Consider the following 19,553-nt stretch of genomic DNA (forward strand, 5'->3'; position numbering starts at 1 on the left):
TTTCAAGAGTGGACAAAAAATTATTATTATTGGACAAATACTGATTAATTGTGGACAATCAAATCCCGTATGTAATTTGAAAAAAAACGCACTTAGGGGTGCTGACGTAAAAAAAATTTTTTTTTTTAATTTTTTCCAAGAGTGGACAAAAGATTATTATTCTTGGACAAATATGGACATATTGTGGACAATCTAATGCCATATAGATTTTGTCAAAATTCGCATTTAGGGGTGCCAACTTCACGCAGCTGAATCAGAATGAAATACGTAGTCCGTACACTGTGGAGAATATTTTGCACTAATGATAAAAACGGTCCACTCAAATATTTGTTAAATTTTTATACTGAAATATTAATTGAGATTTCAATCCGAGTGTTAATTTAACATAATGTAGTTATGTTAATTTGAATATTAATGTTAAATATTTTGTGCTAAATTGATATTTAATCTTAATGTTAAATTTAATTAATTTCTTAATGTTAAAATAACACAATTTATCAGTAAGTCAATAAATTACATAAAAATTATGTACTTTTAAAACGTAAATTCCAAGATAAATGAATAAAAGATACATGCACGTGTTAATTTAATATTACAAAGTATTAATTTTACTGAAGAACGTTTCCATAATTTGCCTCTAAATTGTATCAAAGTGTTATAATTGTTTTATGTTTAAAAATCTTTGAGTGGACTGTTTGGGACATGTGAGATGTGTTAAATTTCTACACAAATTTTTTCCAACTTGTGTAGAAATCTTCATTGTAAATTCAATGAATGACAAATGCCCAATGTTCGATATTTTGTCGTCGATTTATCCTTATTGTCTTATTGTACATGGCAAAATTGCACAGTCATCTTGTTTCAATGGCAACTCGTACGTCCGTCCAGACGTAATCGTTTTATAATTTGCTTATATACTACGATGGTTTTACGCAATTTCCAAGCCGGGTCATTATGTTATACGAATTATTTGGCCCAATTGTCTGACAACATCATTAACAGAATCAAATACTTTTGTTATAATTACATACAATTTATTATAATGTATCCATCTAGATACGCATTGTCCATTTTATTTATCTTTGCAATTACATTTATAATTAATTTTAAAAAATCTCATAGCTCGTGTAATTTAAATATCTTTGCATATATTAACGTATTTTAAATAACTACCGTTCTCCATTTCGTATGAAGTTTACTCACGCTGAATATGAATTAAAGCTCGAATTTTTATCATTTATTTTTTATTTGTGAATTTTGCAATTTTTATATTTTAATTTTTTAACGTAAAAAATATAATTTAATAATAAAAAACATTTGTGTAATGTCAACGTATTTTTGTGTGAATTTCACTGCCTTTGTATTTTTAAAATATATGAATATATGTATATATATATATATATATATTCATATATGTGTATACCATTCAACAATTAAACACTAATTCGTGTAAATGCTATCAATTATATAATCTTTTCCTACGTGGTCCCTAATGGGGAACAGAACAATCGTGAGAAAATTATGATCAAGTTGCGACATAAAGTGACACCCGAATTCTTTTTGTTAAAGGGGGATTGAACTCGCTAAATATCCCTCCTCCTTCCCTTTCCTATATCGGCAGTTTCAGGAGCAGGGTCCCGGCACACCGGAAATGCGCATTATAAAATTCATTCTACCCACCGGATTCGTGTACTTAGCCCGAAATTTCGCAGGCACGTAATTTGATAATTGCTCTTCCCTCTTTCTCCCCTCTCATCGTCGTGTTATTTCCCCTTCAGCTAACGACAAATATTAATCTGACGATTTTAAATAATTACTGTACTCGAAACGATCTGTTAAAAATTATTAAGCTCATGTCACACTACGCATTGGGGATTAAGAATTGCGAATTAGAGAGAGAGAGAGAGAGAGAGAGAAAGAGAGAGAGAGAGATTAGAATTCGCAACTAGTCAAAACGAAACGGATTAAAATTAAAATTATCTGATAGTCAAATTTTAATCTTTAATTCGCAATCTTCGATTTCCAATGCGTAGTAGACACGGGCTTTATGAACTTCAGAGAGATGGAAAATCGCAAAATTTTTCGGATACTTCATTCAATTCGATTGCCATTCATAATACTAATTAAATGGTGATAATGGCTTGAAGTGCGCTCTTGGTATTGTATTATTTCGTCCCGATTAATCGTGCAATTAAGAACATTAAAAATTTTATTTTATCAGATATCGTTGTGCTTATTATTTATGCCTTCGTGATGCTTTAACGTGAAAATAATTGTAATATCGAAAGCAAGTTAGACAGCAGAATGTTGCACGCCGAAAAGCATGATTATTATTGTTTTAGCGTTATTTTTTAATTCACTAACAGGTTTACAAATCAAATTTTAATTTTCATAAAAAAATTGCTTCTGCAATTCCTTCTGCAAAAATTATGTTTCAATGTAATTACACAAATTAATTTACACGAAGAAAAATTAAGATATGAAGCATTATTATCCTTATTTTAATGAATGCGATTTACGACTAACGTGGATTTAGAAAATCAATTTAGCAAATTGTGAGAACATTAAAAAATATGATAATCGAATTAACATCTTCAAAAATGAATGATGACCTATCAATTGCGAGGCGCGCAACGCTGATATATCTATCTGCCACTTTAAAAACTCTCAACATTCGCGTTTGCAGTTGCAGCAGCGATGAGCGGAAACAAGGATTACAAATCGGCCACGTCGATTTATGACTTCACGGCGAACTCTATCAAAGGAGAGGAAGTCCCTTTGTCCAAGTAAGCATAAACTCCGCGACTGGCGTCGCGGTAACGTCACGTTATGGAAAAGATGTAATATCATCTCTTGTTGATTCAGATACAAAGACCACGTGTGCTTGATCGTAAACGTTGCCTCGAAATGCGGCCTCACCGCGACGAATTACAAAGAGCTGAATGATCTGTACGACGAGTATGCCGAATCTAAAGGTAAATTCTCGTAATGTGGGAGGAAATAGAAAGCCATTCATTTATACGATACGAAACGACAGTATTCAAATATTCTTTTCGTTATTCGGCAGGATTACGAATTCTAGCGTTCCCCTGTAACCAATTCAATGGGCAAGAGCCGGGAAACAGCGAGGAGATTTGCAGTTTTGCCGAACGCCAAAAAGTAATTTTTTTCCTCACCATCTCTTGCGAAAATATCTTACTCAAAAATATCTTACTGTGCTTTATTCTACCTTATTCTACAAAAGGAACTTTATAATATTACGATATAATGTAATCTGTCACGAGCAACGACAATAGAGGTCGTATTGTAAACTCAGATAACAATCGCCCGTTTTCCTCGATGAATAAGCCCGCATTTATGTATCCGGTACTTTTCGCAGGTAAAATTCGACTTGTTCGAGAAAATCGACGTGAACGGAGATAACACGCATCCCCTTTGGGCATATTTGAAGAAGGAACAAGGCGGCCTGCTGGGTAACTTCATAAAATGGAACTTCACCAAGTTCATTGTGGATAAGGAGGGCAAGGTTGTCGAGCGACACGGTCCTAATGTGGATCCGCACAAGCTGAAGGGCTCTCTTGAAAAATATTTTTAGATCGATTCTATTCATATGATTTTGGTAAAGGTGAATATTCCCTGTAGTTCGTGCGATTTAAAAATTTATGCATAGTTGAAAAAAAATTTTTGTAGATTTTGTGATATCTCATCGCACACATACAATATTCAATATATAAAAAACTTATTTTTTCCCTTCGTATATATTATGTTGCAATGAACTATTTTTGAATTCTCTTCCGACACAGGTACGCATATATTTAATATTTCATAAGATGGCGTGATGTAATTATGAATTGTTTATAAGTAACTGGAAATCAATATTACGTATTTACACATTCCTTACTTTTATATATCCACATAAGTTCTATTTAAAAAATCCTTGAAGATACTAAAGCTTTGCTTCTACATACATCATTTAAATTGTGAATATAATATGAATTTTGTCTTTGTTTTACATTCTATAATAATTAGTTATTAATCAATAACTAATCTAATTCGTATCGGCAAAATTACCAATTCGACATGTATATGTCATATTTGACATTATACGACGTACGAAGGCACTAAGATATACAATTACGCTTAAACCAGAAATATCTTGTTGTAACATAAGACTACTTTGCGATATGGTGTAAGAAATAAATAAAAACATGTTTAACGATCACGATGCTTATTCTTGAGATTCCCGAGCGCGCGATCTTCTGCGAATTACAGGCGATACTTCGAGAAGTGTAATTGCAGATGTACAAGGTATCCAAGTTACAATATGTTTGCGATCTAGGAAGCAAACATATCGTAAAGCAAAGCTTTCGATATACACCGCGCTTTGTTGGCACGGAACAATCGCCGGCTCACATACACACACACGCTCATTTACTTTCGACTCTGCCGATCTCGTATAACGCGGATATTGCGTGTTGTGCGTCAAAGGGTCGAAAATCGATGCTTCATTCCGACTCGGCTGAAGCGCTGCTGCACACACTTGAGAAACGCGGGATTGCTATTAATTAATTTGGCAACTTCGAACTGGCGCGTCCCGTGGGACGGTATTACGTTTAGCCGTATGCCACTACTCGCCCGACCGCCAACAATAGCGAACGCCGACGTGAATGAATGTAATTTCACTCCGCGCGCACCGTACATTACACACGCCCACTCATCTTTCGCCGCGATAATTAGCGACGGCAGATCACTTTCGCGCGGCCGGCGTTCACGCTCGTTCACGCGGCGGCGTGACCTTGCCTGTTTACGGTGTCACTGGCAACGCTATACTTTTTTAGCCTAATTGCGCCTTTTTAAGCATTCCCGCGTGACGCGCACAGCGGTCGTGCGGAGAGCGCGGGACAATTTATTCATTTAGATTACTCCGGAAGATACACACGCCACGTTTCTCTCTTGAATCTTCATTCTAGCCCGTGTCCCAATTTCGGTGCGACTACACAATTTCGTCGGTTCCCTTCTCTCGACGAGCGCGCGCGCGCGCGCGCGCGAGAGAGAGAGATACAATTCGGCGTCGCCGTGTATCGCGGAACCACGTTTAACTGAGAGATTTTTCGAACCAATTTTGTGAGATTCTCCCGCCTTATCTCTTGTCTCGTCGGAGAAACGCCGTAAACAGCAGTAATAGTTTCCCCACTGAAAAGGCTTTCCATTAGGAGAGACTTCTTGGTCAAACGGCCAAATCCAATCTACCTTCCGTAATCCGAGTATAGCGTCGGATAATTCGAAACCTTCGAAAGCATTAGTTTCACAGCCGTCGAGATATTTATCGAAAAGTCGTTAAAATGAGAATCGGAGGAGGGAGGGACTCTCGCGCGTACATCACGCCCGTGTCCGATTTATCTGTCGAGTATCGAGCTCAAGGGATCGCGCGCAAGTGTTCCTCTCGCGGCAATTTGTCAGTGGATGCTGTGTGAGATGCCACATACACGCGCGCGCACACAGGTGTACGACAGCAGGACAAGGGTAATCGTGACGCACGTTCGCCGTCCTGAATTCGCATCCCTGCGTCGACGACGACGACGACGACGATGATCAAAATGGATCGTGTCCTCCATCGTGTCGGATCGTAATCTCGGGCGCGTATATCACAAGCGCTCGCTCGCTCGCTCGCGCGGCGTAATACGCTCGCGCGTATACACGCGCACGTGTGCGTGACGGTGGCGCGCATGGTTAATGTACAAAACGAAGTTGAGAGATACTAACGCTATAATTAGTCGTCCTTGCCTGCCGACTGATCCCCGAGGCTTCGCCTCCATTCATAGAACCGCCGCTTTCCCCACGACGTCGACGTCGTCGTCGTCGTCGTTTCCAAACGTGTGACGTCTCATTCAGCCTGTGCGCGGATCGAAATTCCGCCCTCGCGCCGGGCGACTGGGGATATCGAAAAAGAAAAAAAACCGCGCTACGTCTCGATTGTTTAACGTCAGTTAAAATAGCCTCTCCTCTGCAGCTCGCGAATAAAGAAAAAAAAAAAAAAGAAAATTTATCGTTTTCCGTTCTCTCCATTGAAAATGAAATCAATTCGCTCATAGGTCAATCTCTCTCGGGATCCGCTGGTCGCTATCACACATTCCTAGCTGGAGCAAAAATTCTACTGGAAATAAGTAAAATTTTTATAGGCAGAAGAGATATTCACGTTTACTGAAATAATATAACGGGATTTACTTTTTCCTCGATTGGAATACGTCATGCGTGTATAAATTTCGCTGTTCGAAAGTGGCCCCGGGTTCGAAGTTATTCGCCCGACAACTCCAGGATTCTTTACACAACCGATCGATAGCTCCGTTTTGGAGAAGTTTTCCATTTTCGGGAGATTTAGGTTTAGAGATTTATAAGTCTCGAATTTTCGCATCCGCGTGAACGCAAACAATCTTCCGCCTTGTTCTCATGACACCGTATCCTGGTTATCACGGTTTTTACGAGGTCACATATAAACGAGATGATATAACCGTAGATAGGGAAAGGTTCCGAGCATTTATGGGGAATCCAGGTAGACTCAATATGCCACCGGGGGGAGACCTTTGAAGGTTGAGAAACTATAGCCAAGACCCAAGCGACCGAACCCACGCATGCGAGACAAATTAATCTCTCTCTCTCTCCCTCTCTCTCTCTCTCTCTCTCTCTCTCTCTCTCTCTCTCGAAGTGTGTATCGATTTTTTTTTTAAAAAGGACGGTTTAAGTAAAAGTTATAGGGTACCAAGAGAAACATTTATAGCGGCCGCGCCAGTTTTATATAAATAAATGACGCCATGAAGAGCTTACGTCATTTCCCCGGACTGTCAATGACAAGCGTTTTTTCGCCGACCGCGATGAATAAAAAGTTACTGAATTACCCTCCATCCTCCCCCCCCCCTCTCTTTCTCTCTCTCGATCCTTAGCTGCTCTGTCAATGCAATTAAATGTTGAATAGATACAAATGGAAAACAAAAGTACACATTCCGTATTCGTATAGTGCTAAGAAACTATTCTAACTCTCAACCGTCGTTCAAAAATGAAGTAATGGAAGTTTCCTGTAAAGCTTTTACATAAAGCGTCAAGCCCTGCTTTCGGCAATCGTGACAAAATTAATTGAAAAGCGACGTCGAGAAAACGACGTCGGTTTATTCAACTTTTTCAGTTTATTCTGTCGTGATTGCCGAAAGGCAGGGCTTGACTCTGAAAGTCGGGATAAGACAGAACAGAGAAGATTGCTAAGAGGAAGCGAAGAGCACGCGTAGTAGCTCGCGCCGTCTTCGCGCGCGGAAACGGATTCCCATCATATTAACTCCCGTTTAATTCACTCGCCTTTCGAGGCCTCCGAGGCAGCTGCGCGCCGCGCGCGAAGGACGTGAGGAATTGATCGATAGCGGTGACGTAAAGGAGCCCCTGAATTGTCATTTACCGCCGGCGGCCCCTGAGGGGCTAATGTTGACGTTGTCAACGGAGCATTATGTGGAGGTGTCACCAGGTTCCATGAACGTATGCCGTTCTATATCTGCACTCGTTCCGTATCGACACGGAACGGTTATCAGCAAAGTTCAGCCGTCAAAGGCGTCTAATTTCAACTTTAACCCTTTTCCGCCCACGCCGGTGTGTACGAGTCGTCCCCTCGCCCTCCTGCCCCTTCCGCGGCAGTGGCGGCGGCGGCGGCGGCGGCGGCGGCGGTGGCTGCAGCCTTCTCCACCGCCGTAAGATCCAGATGCAATTACGCAATGCGCAGTAAAAATACATCCGCGGAAAATGTCAGTGGAACGGCTGGAATTACGTTTCAAGGATGCTGCGTCCGTTCAAAAGGTTCTCTGCATGCTCGCGTGAACCTCTAACACGAGCACCCCTCCTGCCCCTTCCCCTCTTCCGTCGTATCTTTCGACGGCGACGACGACGACGACGGACGGCGGTGTCCCCGTTGGGGACTGCGTTATCGGCGTATCCGATCGAACGCGTTTTACTCAGGATATTTCCGGTCTGACATTTTTCCGATCGTCGTAAATAAATGTCGTTTCCAACGTCGTATGTCTTCTTCTTATACGCGAGAAACGATAAACAAACGTCTCGGGACGATCCAGGTACTTGCGGTGAGAAGGGGAGGAGGGAAGAATCCAAGAATCTACACGCGAATGCTTGACTTCAAGTCAGATTTTTAACGAGATATCTCGTGAAAAGTTAAGCCGAATCGGTTTTGTACGAGTTTGAAATGGATGCTCGAATAGAGATCCGCTCCAATCGTTTAATTACTTTACAATAAATCAATCGCGGCCGTAATGGAAACGCGAGGCTCCGCCGATTTCTCGAAACTATCGGCCTCTTCATTCCACTCACTAGTATATTATATAGGCTTTTAGGCTACCTCCCGCCGGGTCAAACGCTGCGCTCGCTCGCTCTTTTTCTGGCACAATAGTACAATGAGTTCCACGACCTAGTTATCAACAGGTTTAGAAACCCGTTGTTCATCGGGACTTTTTATCATAAATCTCCGAAACGTTGGTTGCCGCGAACGTAACTTCTTTTTCTATTAAAAAAAAAAAAAAATTGAGAAAAATACTGAAAAAAATTAGGAAGAGGAGCGCAAGTCAACGCAATTTCCGTCACGCGCACACGATGACGCCCAACCGGCTCGATCTCTCGCGAGCAGCCTAACCTAACCTCCCGCCGATAAACGTGGGCCGGCGAGTGACTCTCCCTCCCTCCCCCTCTCCTTCCTCCGCCCCCCGCTCCGTATTCCGAGAGAGCGCCGATTCATGCGACTCGCTCGTTTTAATTCGCCTTAATCGCGACGTCACGTCCCCTTCCTTCCGCTTCGACTCACGTGCGGATGTGAGCTTAACTCACCGAACCGGGGGTAGGGTAGGGCAAGGGCGAGGAGGAGGAAGGGAGGGACCGAGCACCACACAGGACGACCGCCTTTCAACGTCGGCACAGGCGACACATACGTGCGCGTAATGTATACGCGACCGCGTGACCGACGGCGCGGCGATGACGGAGGTTCTCCGATAAAGCGTGCCGTTTCTCGTCTCGCGGGATCGAGCTCACCCGCGCGCGTCTCTTCTCGAGACTGAAAAAAATTTCGAGAGACAAGAAAACCTCCACCCCCCCCCTTCTCTTCCCCGATAAGAGATATCGGTGAGCTCGAATTTTAACATCGACCACAGACTGGTCGAATTTATCCCGATTTATTGCCGATCCAAATCCAGTGTGGGATGTACAGTTCTCCGTGCTCTTATACATGTTCAAATAACGTGGAAAACTAAATTTCACATTTCTCTACATTCAGAAATTCTACATTTCGTGCATTTGGATTTGCAGTCGCGCACAAAATGACACCGTTGTAACCACCATCGTACAGCAAGGATTTGAGAAATGTCAAGCATGCATCTCGTACATATGCGTAAAAATGGAGCTTCGAGGAGAAAATAGTAAACGAAAATACGAAGCTTATGAAAACCGTAGATTTTACAAGTCTAAATTAAATATTAGATGTAACGTATTTAGAGCTGCGAGTTCTTAAATGCTAAATGAAGTTTGGATTTTATTGCGCAATGTAATCTGTCAGATTAAAAAGTATTCTAATCAAGAACAGTTTAATAAAAACTCGGAGGAAAAAGGAAATAAACACAGAGACAGAGAGAGAGAGAGAGAGAGAGAGATAGTTCAGCAACATTAACATTGTTTTAACATTGTTTAAACATTTTTTAAAAACTTTTATCACACACGCACGTTCACGCGCGCGCATACGTGTGCACATTAAAATTTTTGCTGCTACGTACTCGACATAATTTTCTTTACACCAGTAAAATTTTTAGATCTTTTATTACTTTTTGCAGAAAATATGAAAGAGAAATAGAAATTTGAATCTTTCATTGCAAACGTATATGGTATGTATGTGCGTGTGTGAGTGATATATGTTAAACGCAACAAGAGGGAGAGACGAGGAGAAAGAAGGCATAAGAGGAAGGAATTTATGGAGAGGAAGGTTTTTATTAGAAAAAATCACGCGCGCGTCCTTTTTAATTAATCCCCCTATATCTGAAAATAAAAAAAGCCATTTACAGGCTAAACGTCTATTCTTCTTCGGAGAATTAATATTTTAAATAGAAAACACAACAAATAATGAGGGAAAGAGCCGAATATATATACATATACATATATTGGTCTATACTGAAGGGTAATTTTTACGTATTATCTGTAATATTGTACTGTAAATAGGCTGAGCCGCCGGACTCTTTCGTGAAAGATGACTCGCGTTACCGCGTTTAATTGCGAGTGACACTTCTCTTGTCGGAACCTCCCATTTAGCCGGGCCGGAAGATTAAACTTGGCGCGATCCCGGGGGACGTGCCCGGTTAGTTACGACACTGTCACTGAGCGCTGCGTGTTGCTCACGGCTTAAAAGAGCCGGCATTGTGTACGCACACGCCGGGGACCGGATGTTCGCGGATCATTTGACCGGAAACTGAAGGTTCGCGCATCGGCGTAATCGAGGCGGCTCGCCGCATGCTAATCGCCCTGCAATCGTCCGCATCCTATATGTTGCGAAATGCCAGACTGTTCTCCTCGCTAGAGAAACATCATGTACACGCTACATCAGACATTGAATAAACGAGCACATTTCTAGAAAAAAAAAGAAAAAAACGAGTGCTTCTGATAACACTGAATGTGCTTCGTACGATTGATGCTATTTTTCTTCGTAATTCTATGGTAAACAAACTAAATAAAATTATACACATTCATGTACAGTCGTGAACAGATCGGTTGCGACACTTTTTTTTATAGGTTTCAAAACGCATTAATATTTTGCAAATGCGAATCACGATTGGTGTTATACTGTCTCTAGACTAAAGATAGTAACATCGTGGTTCGCATTTGCAAAATATCACTTACCTATAAAATATAGGGTACAACGGCCGGGTAATTTGAATAGTGGGATAATTTGGATAACAGTGCGCATTGCAATAATTTCAGAAAAATAAGAGATTTTAAGATACATCTTATTAGATCAGACATTGATCTAATGAAATGTATCTCAAAATCTCTTATTTTTCTGAAATTCTTGCAAATGCTTACTGTTATCCAAATTACTCCACTATTCAAATTACCCCGCTGTATACCCTATATTATGTATATTAAATATATATTAGAAACCTACAAAAAAGTGTCGCAACCGATCTATACATACGATTAAAATATATTAATTTTTTAATATTTTGTACGCTAGTAACATTTGAAATGTTTTTACGTCTTTTTATCGACGATCTTTTGCGCGATATTTTGATAATAGGTAATAAAAATCGAAAGGATTAAAAAATATATTAGTTTCTCAAAATATACAATATAAGATAAGAATCCTTTTTTTCTAATTTGTTTAACTCGTTTTATGCATTTTCGGGGTAAAAGAAACAGAATTTATCCACTAGACATTGAATAAATGAGCACATTTCTAGAAGGAAAAAGAAAAAAACGGGTGTTTCTGATAACATTGAACGTGCTTCGCACGATTGATGCTATTTTTCTTCGTAATTCTAGGATAAACAAACTAAATAAAATTATATACATTCATGTAAATACGATTAAAATGTGTTAATTTTTTTATATTTTATATGCTAGTAACATTTGTAATGTTTCTACATTTTTTTTATCGACATCTTTTGCGGGATATTTTGATAATATAATAAAAATCAAATTAAAATTAAAAAAATATATATTATTTTCTCAAAATATATAATATAAAATAAGAATTCATTCTTTTTCATTTGTTTAACTCGTTTTACGCATTTTCGGGGCAATAGAAACAGAATTTATACCGCAAAAAGATTGTCGTTATCTCGGTTTTCATGTAAATGTGTTTAAATAGCGATTTTTCTCATACACGCCATTATAAATTCTAAAGAATTATTTATATCTTATAAATAAAAATAATAAAACAATGAGTCTTTGTTTCTCTTTGAGTATTACCAGGGAGCAGTATATTTACAATGGTATACTGTAGTATGGATTCTTACAATTATTTACTGCGCTTAATTAATGCCTAGGGAGAAATAACGAACCAGTGTTTTATGCATACTAAAGCTATAAATAATAATGTTTTGTTCTCTCTTTTCCCTAAGCACTAATAAATTATACAACATGTACCATACTTTATTGAAATTATTGAAAGGAATAAAGGTAAAAAAGATATTACTTTACAAATTACGAGGCGCAGAACCGTTATTTTATTAATAGAAAGTAATATTTTCAGAAACACTCACGTATCTTTATGAATAAAAGATACATAACGATGTTGCGCACGTAAACTTACTGCGTTCAAGAATGATTATATAAAAAAGCGACAATTTTTAATCAGTCAGAGATTCAAGAAATAATGAATCAATGTTTCATACACACTAAAGCTATAAATTATGATTTCTTTTTCTTCTCTGTTTTCTGTAAACACTGATAAATAGCAACATTATATGCTATACTTCATTAAAATTGTTGAAAGGAGTAAAAGAGATATTACTTTACAAATTATAACGCGCAGTACTGTCATTCTATTATATAATAAAATACTGTAGTAATACTGACATCATCTCTTTATGAATGAAAAAATCTAACAATGTGTATAAAATTACTGCAAGATTCAAGGATGATAAAAAAAAGACAGTAAGACCATTTAATCAGAGATACAAGAAACAATGAATCAGTGCTTCATACATATTAAAGCTATAAATTATAATTTATTTTTTTCCATTTTCCCTAAATACTAATAAATCGCAACATTATGTGCAATTTATATGCTATACCTCATTAAAATTGTAGAGAGAAATAAAGATAAAAAAGATACACGCAGCATGCTCTTCTGTTAATAAAAATAATATTGTAGGGACATCAATATCCCTTTATAAATGAAGAAATATACAATGTGCGCGCGTAACATTACTGCGATCAAGCACGATTATAAAAAATGCGACAATAGAGGCCTGTTCTTTTTAGCTGAATTTTTTGCACCGTTTATCTTTTCTCTCTTTTTTTTCCTCCAACGTGGAGAGAATAAGAGAGAAGATGAACCGTGCAAGAAGTTCAGTTCAGAACAGGCCCCTATTGCCTAACTTTTAATCAGTCAGAGATTCAATGAACCTACATCGGGAGATATATGAAGTGAGATATGCGAGTTCGAGAAAAAAAATCATACGAGAGATGATTCCAGTGTTTAAGATTTATCGCCGCGGGTTACGGAATGGTAAAGAAGAATCGACGTCCTTGGGAGGAATCAGATCGCGATTTACGGCGGTTTACGCGGGTTGACGAACGAGGGGTCCCGATATCGACGTGCAATGTTCAAAGTTCGACGTTCCGATGAACGAGCGCGTGTGCAACGAAATACGTTGCCGCCGCCACCGCCACCGCCACCGCCGCGTCGGGCAAGCGGTCATTCATGAATTGACTCGTCTCTCCCGCTCGCCGTTTTATTTATATACCGGCCGACACATAAGTCGCCGCCGCCGCCGTCGTCGTCGTCGTCATGCCACGCGGCCGCGAGGCAACGCGAGGACGACGCGAGACGAGGCGAGGCGAGGCGAGGGCGAGGTCCGCGCGCGTCGCGCGACATTTTCCCATTAATTCCGTAAGAGCGCGTCCGCGGGTGACGATAACGGTCGATACCGTATCGGGGACGATCGCGCGGGCGGGCAGCCGCAAGGTCGCCGGATGTAGCGCGCGCACGTACACCGGAAACGGCCTCACGCGCAAGGTGTGATCCTCCTCTTCCCCTTGCCTCGCCGGCGATCGCCGGCTGATCCGCGTGCGAGAAGTGTGCATGTAGCTATAACGCGAATCGCAATCGAAGGGGAAGACGTGCTCCGAGAGAAACCGGAGAGCCGCAAGAATTGGCCGCTCGCGATTCGGAAATATCAGGGCCTCTTCTCTTTCCCTTTCGAACGGCAACGCGCGTACGTTTAACACCAGGAATATCAGACAGCGAATCTCTATTTCGTTAGTCGCGTACGCGGAAAATATAGTGATTAAAATGACCGCGGAGAATTGAATTTGAATTCGATCGCTTCTTTGTTCGAATAATCATTTCGTCGGAAAATCACGGGGTTTATAAGAGCTTAAATGAAAAAGCTGTCGACTAAGTGACAGGCGAAAAATAAACACCGGCAAATATTTTAGGATTCACGTTCGAGAAATAATTCTCCGCGGGCTTTATTATCTTTCCTTCTTTTTCTCTCATGTCCTGTGGCTGACATTCTATTAATACTCCATTATGTTAACCCTCAAACACTCCGTGCCTCGCCAAGTTATGGAATAGAGAATTAGCCTTCGGCCGTCGTAACGAGAACAGATCTGATGCTATTTTAATCATTTTATGAGACATACAAAAGTACACAGTTCAATACCGAATCGTTGCGTCTCCTAACTTCTTCATCCCCGTATGCGAACCATTTATTTATAAATTCGATACCCATCGCATCGCAGTCTCCACTTATAATTATAATATATCATTTCATTTATATAAAAGGGACACAAGTAAAAAATTGGCATTTTTGAGATAATAAAAAAATCAATTATAAAAAAAAATAAAATTGAAAAAATAACAACATTATCCAACAGCATCTAATGGCAAATAATTTTGTTAATTCAGTAAATTCATAAATTATTAATAAAACAAAATACATCATGCTTTTGTTTTAATAAAATATTATTTGTTTCGTTAATACTGTAATTGAATGAACAATATTTTCAATTATATTGCTGTTGGCTAATGCTGTTGATACATCATCTTTTTCGTATACATGGCAGTTTAATATATGTATCTGTGGAAACGACTTCTTTGTAGCTCTCCCATATGAAAAAGTGTCATGTAACTCTAAAAAATAAAATTTACATTATAGGAGAAAGGAAGTAAGATGACCTCAAGATTTTACATTTTTCGTTGTATTTTTTTTCTGCAATGACAATCATGATCTATTTTTTCAGATCTATTAAAGTCTTGTTTATCTGTAAAAATTACCAACTATTAAATAAATTAAAATTTTTTGAAATTTAATTTTTTTTAAGGATATGTTAATTTTATCATGTTATGCGGGTTCGCATTATGCGGGTAAAATGGCTTTTAATAGCAGGCTTACGTAAAATGGTAAGCCAATGATGAAAAAATTAAATTAAAAATGTGTAAAAACATTCCTATTTTCATAATACTCTTTTTAAATGATATTAGGATTGCAATATTCGAATTTAAAAAAACCTATAATAAACTCTTAAAGAATACATTATATTAAAGTACAGTGGAAAAAAAATGAAGTCATGCATATTCATTATTCTAATTAAAACATTGTTGTTCCACACACAAAAAATTCAGAATATTAAAAATATTACTTCTCTACTGAGAAGTCGCCAATTTTGCAGGGATGTGTCACCTTTCTATCAATGGAGTGATATGATATAATCATCAAATCGATCAGCCTCGAGAGAATGGCGGTAAAAATTGGATAAAAGTCACAACGCAGGTTACACGTTGCGAGGTTCCGCGTGATCTGGAAAGGTTCAGACACGCGATTCAAACGTTAAAGTCTCGTATAATATTCATAAAGATAGCACTTCAACATTAAAATTCCATAGGTCTGATTAGAGTTTCCGCTTCATTTTGAAGAGACGAGGGCCGGTACTCATATATCGTATCCATTCTTATTTCTATCTTAAGTAATGTCATCTTTAAAATGCTTAAATACGGCTCCGCGATTGGTTTGTAATATCTTAAGATTGTACCTAAAACTAACTGTGACATAAGGACGGTCTTAAAGATGTAAGATAATGGACTATGAATATCGGCCGAAGAATTCGTAGTATTCGTATACAAAAGACATTCCTCATTCATCTTTCCGATATCCGCGGGCAAAAACAGTTGCAGCGATGATAAACGATGTCGGAGACCAGTGACGACAGTCGCTGTCACAGTCCTAACGGTGCCTCCCCCTCCCCCTACCCCTCCACCCACCCTCCGCCGAGCCACGGGACACGACCGGACGTGTCGTAGTTCGCCGCCGCCACCGGTTCCCGCGTCGCTCCGGGAACCGGGCGGAATCGTCACACCGGAAGTTGTTTTATGCTAATGCAGCGGTATCTGCTATTTCCCGGCTCGCGCGCCGCCGCGCGCTCTCCGCACACACGCGGCCGAGAGTGCGTTTACCGTTTCAACGTGACACGACACACGCGGGGGTGGGAGCAGGAGGGCGGCTGCCTTTGTCCTCCCCTCCCCTCCTACGTAAATATATACGCGTATGCGTGTACATACGTGCGTGCAAGCTGCGTGCGTGTGCGGGTGTGTGGGCGCGCGTCAGCGCGACGACAGTTCGCCGCCGACGAGTAAATGCGAGTCCGGCCAACCGGATAAAGCATTCTTCGTTTATTACCGCCGAATGCATTAAATCGCGACGTCGCGGGTCAAGCACACGCGATTGACGTCAGAACGCGCGGCGCGGCGCGCTCCTCCGGGCTTCACGAAAGTAACACCGACGCTCGCGAGATGATACTCGAACGGGGGGAGGGAGGGGGGAACCGTAGGAGGCGGAAGAGGGGGGAGGCGTGCTCTTACATAATACAGTTCTTATAGGTTTTTCTCGTTTCCTGACGAAAATATCAAGGTACGAAGAATTCGCGAGCCGCGATGGAAGTAGCCACGAGCGTTATTGAACTTTTAATCGGACCCTTCCTGGAATCTTAAGTCTGGTCGCGCCTGTTATAAACGTAGGTAATATTGAAAATAGTAAAAAATTGCGAGAAAATAAAAATTGATTTCCGTTCCACTTCTCTCTTCAAGAATTAGACGATTAAAAATAAAGAAGGTTACAAATACTAATAAAGCGAAAACGCAAGAAAAGATCCTTTGGAAATTTTATACTTTAAGGCCAGAATTCGTTCTGAAATTCTCTCTCTCTCTCTCTCTCTCTCTCTCTCATTTTCGGAAATTCTGAAGCATATTGAAGGAGAACCGTACCAATTACGCTCTACATCTACAATGTGCGCGATAATATAATATACCATTGCATTCGTATTACATTCCCAGAGGACTTGCCCCAGGACTAAATATATACATATATGTATATATACATATACGCTTCTCTCTCTCTCTCTCTCTCTCTTCCGTGCGCGCAAAAATTCCCGATACACCACCACCTTGCGCCCGCCGCCCGACTTCCGGTCGATAAAACGCATTCTCTATAGAGAACCCACGGTTGCACACGAGCCGACACATGTCCCGCTTTTCGGTGCACGATAATAATGTCAATATCAACGATAGACGTCCGGTGTCGTCTCGCTCGCTCGCCAACCGTGGGCTCCCTGTTCCTCCTTCTGCCTCCTCCAACCCTCTCTCCTGTTTCCCCTTCGCGGCCACCGTCCCTCTCCCCCACGTCCCGTGGCGACATGCATGATTTTTAGGTTAGGTGTGCGCACGTGCGAGCTCCGCTTGCGCGCCCTTTATTATTCTGTTTTTACGCACGTTCGTGTCCGAAGAAGGTCTCGCGAACACGTGGGACGGACAGGTGTCAGTCATCTCGCGGATCGTAAATGATCGGAAATGGACGAGAGAGAGAGAGAGAGAGTCAGAGAGGGGGGAGGAAGGGAGAGAGAGCATGGGAGGAAACTAGGGAGAGGTCGAGGCACAGAAGGAGGTGGGAGAAAGGGGCCACGAGCTAAGCGAGCGTAATAATATTTCACCGGAGGATCTGTTTACTTGGCGCGAGACATCGCCGCGTCGGTCTCCCCCGCGATCGAGTTCCCACCCCTGGGAAAGTTTCGTCGTCGTCTACGTCAAGTCGATAAATTCGTTACGATGAAGCATACGCGACGTGTATCGCGTATCGGGGAGCCCGGACGCCCGCATAATACGACACGACCAAACTATATCCTTAAATCCTTCAGAGCTTACGGAGAAGTTTACCATCGGCCTCGAGGCAAAGGCATTGCCGTGCTAATTCCGGAAGAGCTTTATAAATCTCTTCGAAGTTATCTCTTCTCCTCCCTCCCCCCCCCCCTCACACACATCCTCTTTATCTCTCTTATAGGGCGAAGTCGATGAACCTTTTTTTGAACTCTGACGAAAGGCAAAGTTGCGAAGAGCAAAGTTTCACGGACAGCCGGGAGAGTCCGAGACTTGCACAAGAATTGGCAGCGCTTATAAAATATTGAAACAGAAGTTCTGCCCTCTCTTCTACCTCTCCTCGGGATTCTAATATATCCCGGGGATTTTTATAGCCCGGAACGAAAATGAAATTTTCAGTGGAGGATTCGTGACGAGAGTCGACGGAGGTATCCTTTGTACCTCGACGAAAAATACAACAGATAAATAAACGTAGTGGGAAAACTTTGGATCCGTCGCGCGACCCTCACGATCAAACTCGATACAGGAGAGTTAAGAATGTTTGCGAATAATAAAAACATTATCTTCCCAAACGGGACAATCTTCCGATTTTAAGATCATTCCGTGGGAGATTGCGAAGTTTATGGGTAATCGATTTTCTTCGAACTTTAAATTTTTACGAAACGACAATATTTATAAAATCAAGATTAAAGTTATTTATATCTTCCAGATTTAATAATCTCTTCAAATATCAAGATCCATCTCAGATATCAAGTTGACTTTATTTGTTATTTTAATAATATTTATAAAGTTAAGATAAGAAGTTATTTATCTTCCAGGTTTAATAATCTTCAAATTACGAGATCCACATTCCAGGTAGCAAGCTACATGTCGTCATTAGACGTTATCTTGATAAAAAATGACGTCAAATGACGTCAACTTGCTACCTGGAATTTTTTACCCTATTTTATGCTCCAACTTGTCGCGGAAAAAATGAATTTTTCACAAGCCACTAAAAAATGTACCGTAATCTCGAATCCCCTTCAATCTTAGGAGAGAAAAAAAAACAAATTACAACAAAATTGACAATGTGCGAAAGACAGAAGTGCCATTCTTCAAGTTTAGCAATTCCTGAATTTTTAAACCCTGTATCGCAAAATCGTCCGCAAGGGATGAAATTTTTCTTCAACGTTGATTAAAAATGCAACGTGATCCCGGACCCTCCGGATTACAAAAGAAAAATTGACAGTGTTTGTCAAAGCCAGAAATATCATTTTTTGCGTCTAACAATTCTCTTCCAGTGTGCTGTGTCAGATTTCCCTGACAGTGGCGATTACTTGAATGAAAATTGTTCGGCGACTATGTAATTTATTTACCAAAGGACTGCTCAGGGGATTAAGAGGTATTGTTTTTAAGCTTTTCTCTATATAGATTTCAGGACATCTCGGGAAAAGCAATAACAATAACCCAAGTGGTTTCCCTTCTCTATAATTTAAATCTCTAAAACAAAAATCACGGGGGATGAATTTCTGCAAAATGTTGGCTAAAAGTACGGCGCGATCTCGGATCTTTCGCGAGACTAGGGCTGCGTTCCGTTTCACGTATGATGAGCATGATTTATCCTTTTATCTTTGTTTAACATTTGATGAACAATAAAGATATACCATGATACATCATACGC

At 40.4% G+C, this 19,553-nt stretch overlaps 2 protein-coding genes across 5 annotated transcripts in view; one reads left to right on the forward strand and one right to left on the reverse strand.

Moving 5' to 3' along the window:
- The window catches only part of LOC105448468 (probable phospholipid hydroperoxide glutathione peroxidase), a 5,860-nt gene extending 1,640 nt beyond the window's left edge, over positions 1-4,220 (forward strand). Inside the window, exons 2-6 of one of the 3 annotated variants that reach the window (XM_011687032.1) lie at positions 1,570-1,712; positions 2,687-2,786; positions 2,866-2,975; positions 3,068-3,159; positions 3,380-4,220. In XM_011687032.1, coding sequence (XP_011685334.1) covers positions 1,652-1,712; positions 2,687-2,786; positions 2,866-2,975; positions 3,068-3,159; positions 3,380-3,595 — 579 coding nt within the window. In that variant the 5' untranslated portion in view covers positions 1,570-1,651 and the 3' untranslated portion in view covers positions 3,596-4,220. The remainder of the gene's footprint in view (positions 1-1,569; positions 1,713-2,686; positions 2,787-2,865; positions 2,976-3,067; positions 3,160-3,379) is intronic. The other 2 variants (XM_011687031.1, XM_011687033.1) reach the window with 2 other exon arrangements.
- LOC105448469 (E3 ubiquitin-protein ligase CBL-B) overlaps positions 1-19,553 on the reverse strand; it is a 30,338-nt gene that overhangs the window by 9,769 nt on the left and 1,016 nt on the right. The window lies entirely within an intron of this gene.

The sequence above is a fragment of the Wasmannia auropunctata genome, unplaced genomic scaffold, assembly GCF_000956235.1.
Source record: "Wasmannia auropunctata unplaced genomic scaffold, wasmannia.A_1.0 LD336085.1, whole genome shotgun sequence".
Lineage (NCBI taxonomy): Eukaryota > Metazoa > Arthropoda > Insecta > Hymenoptera > Formicidae > Wasmannia > Wasmannia auropunctata.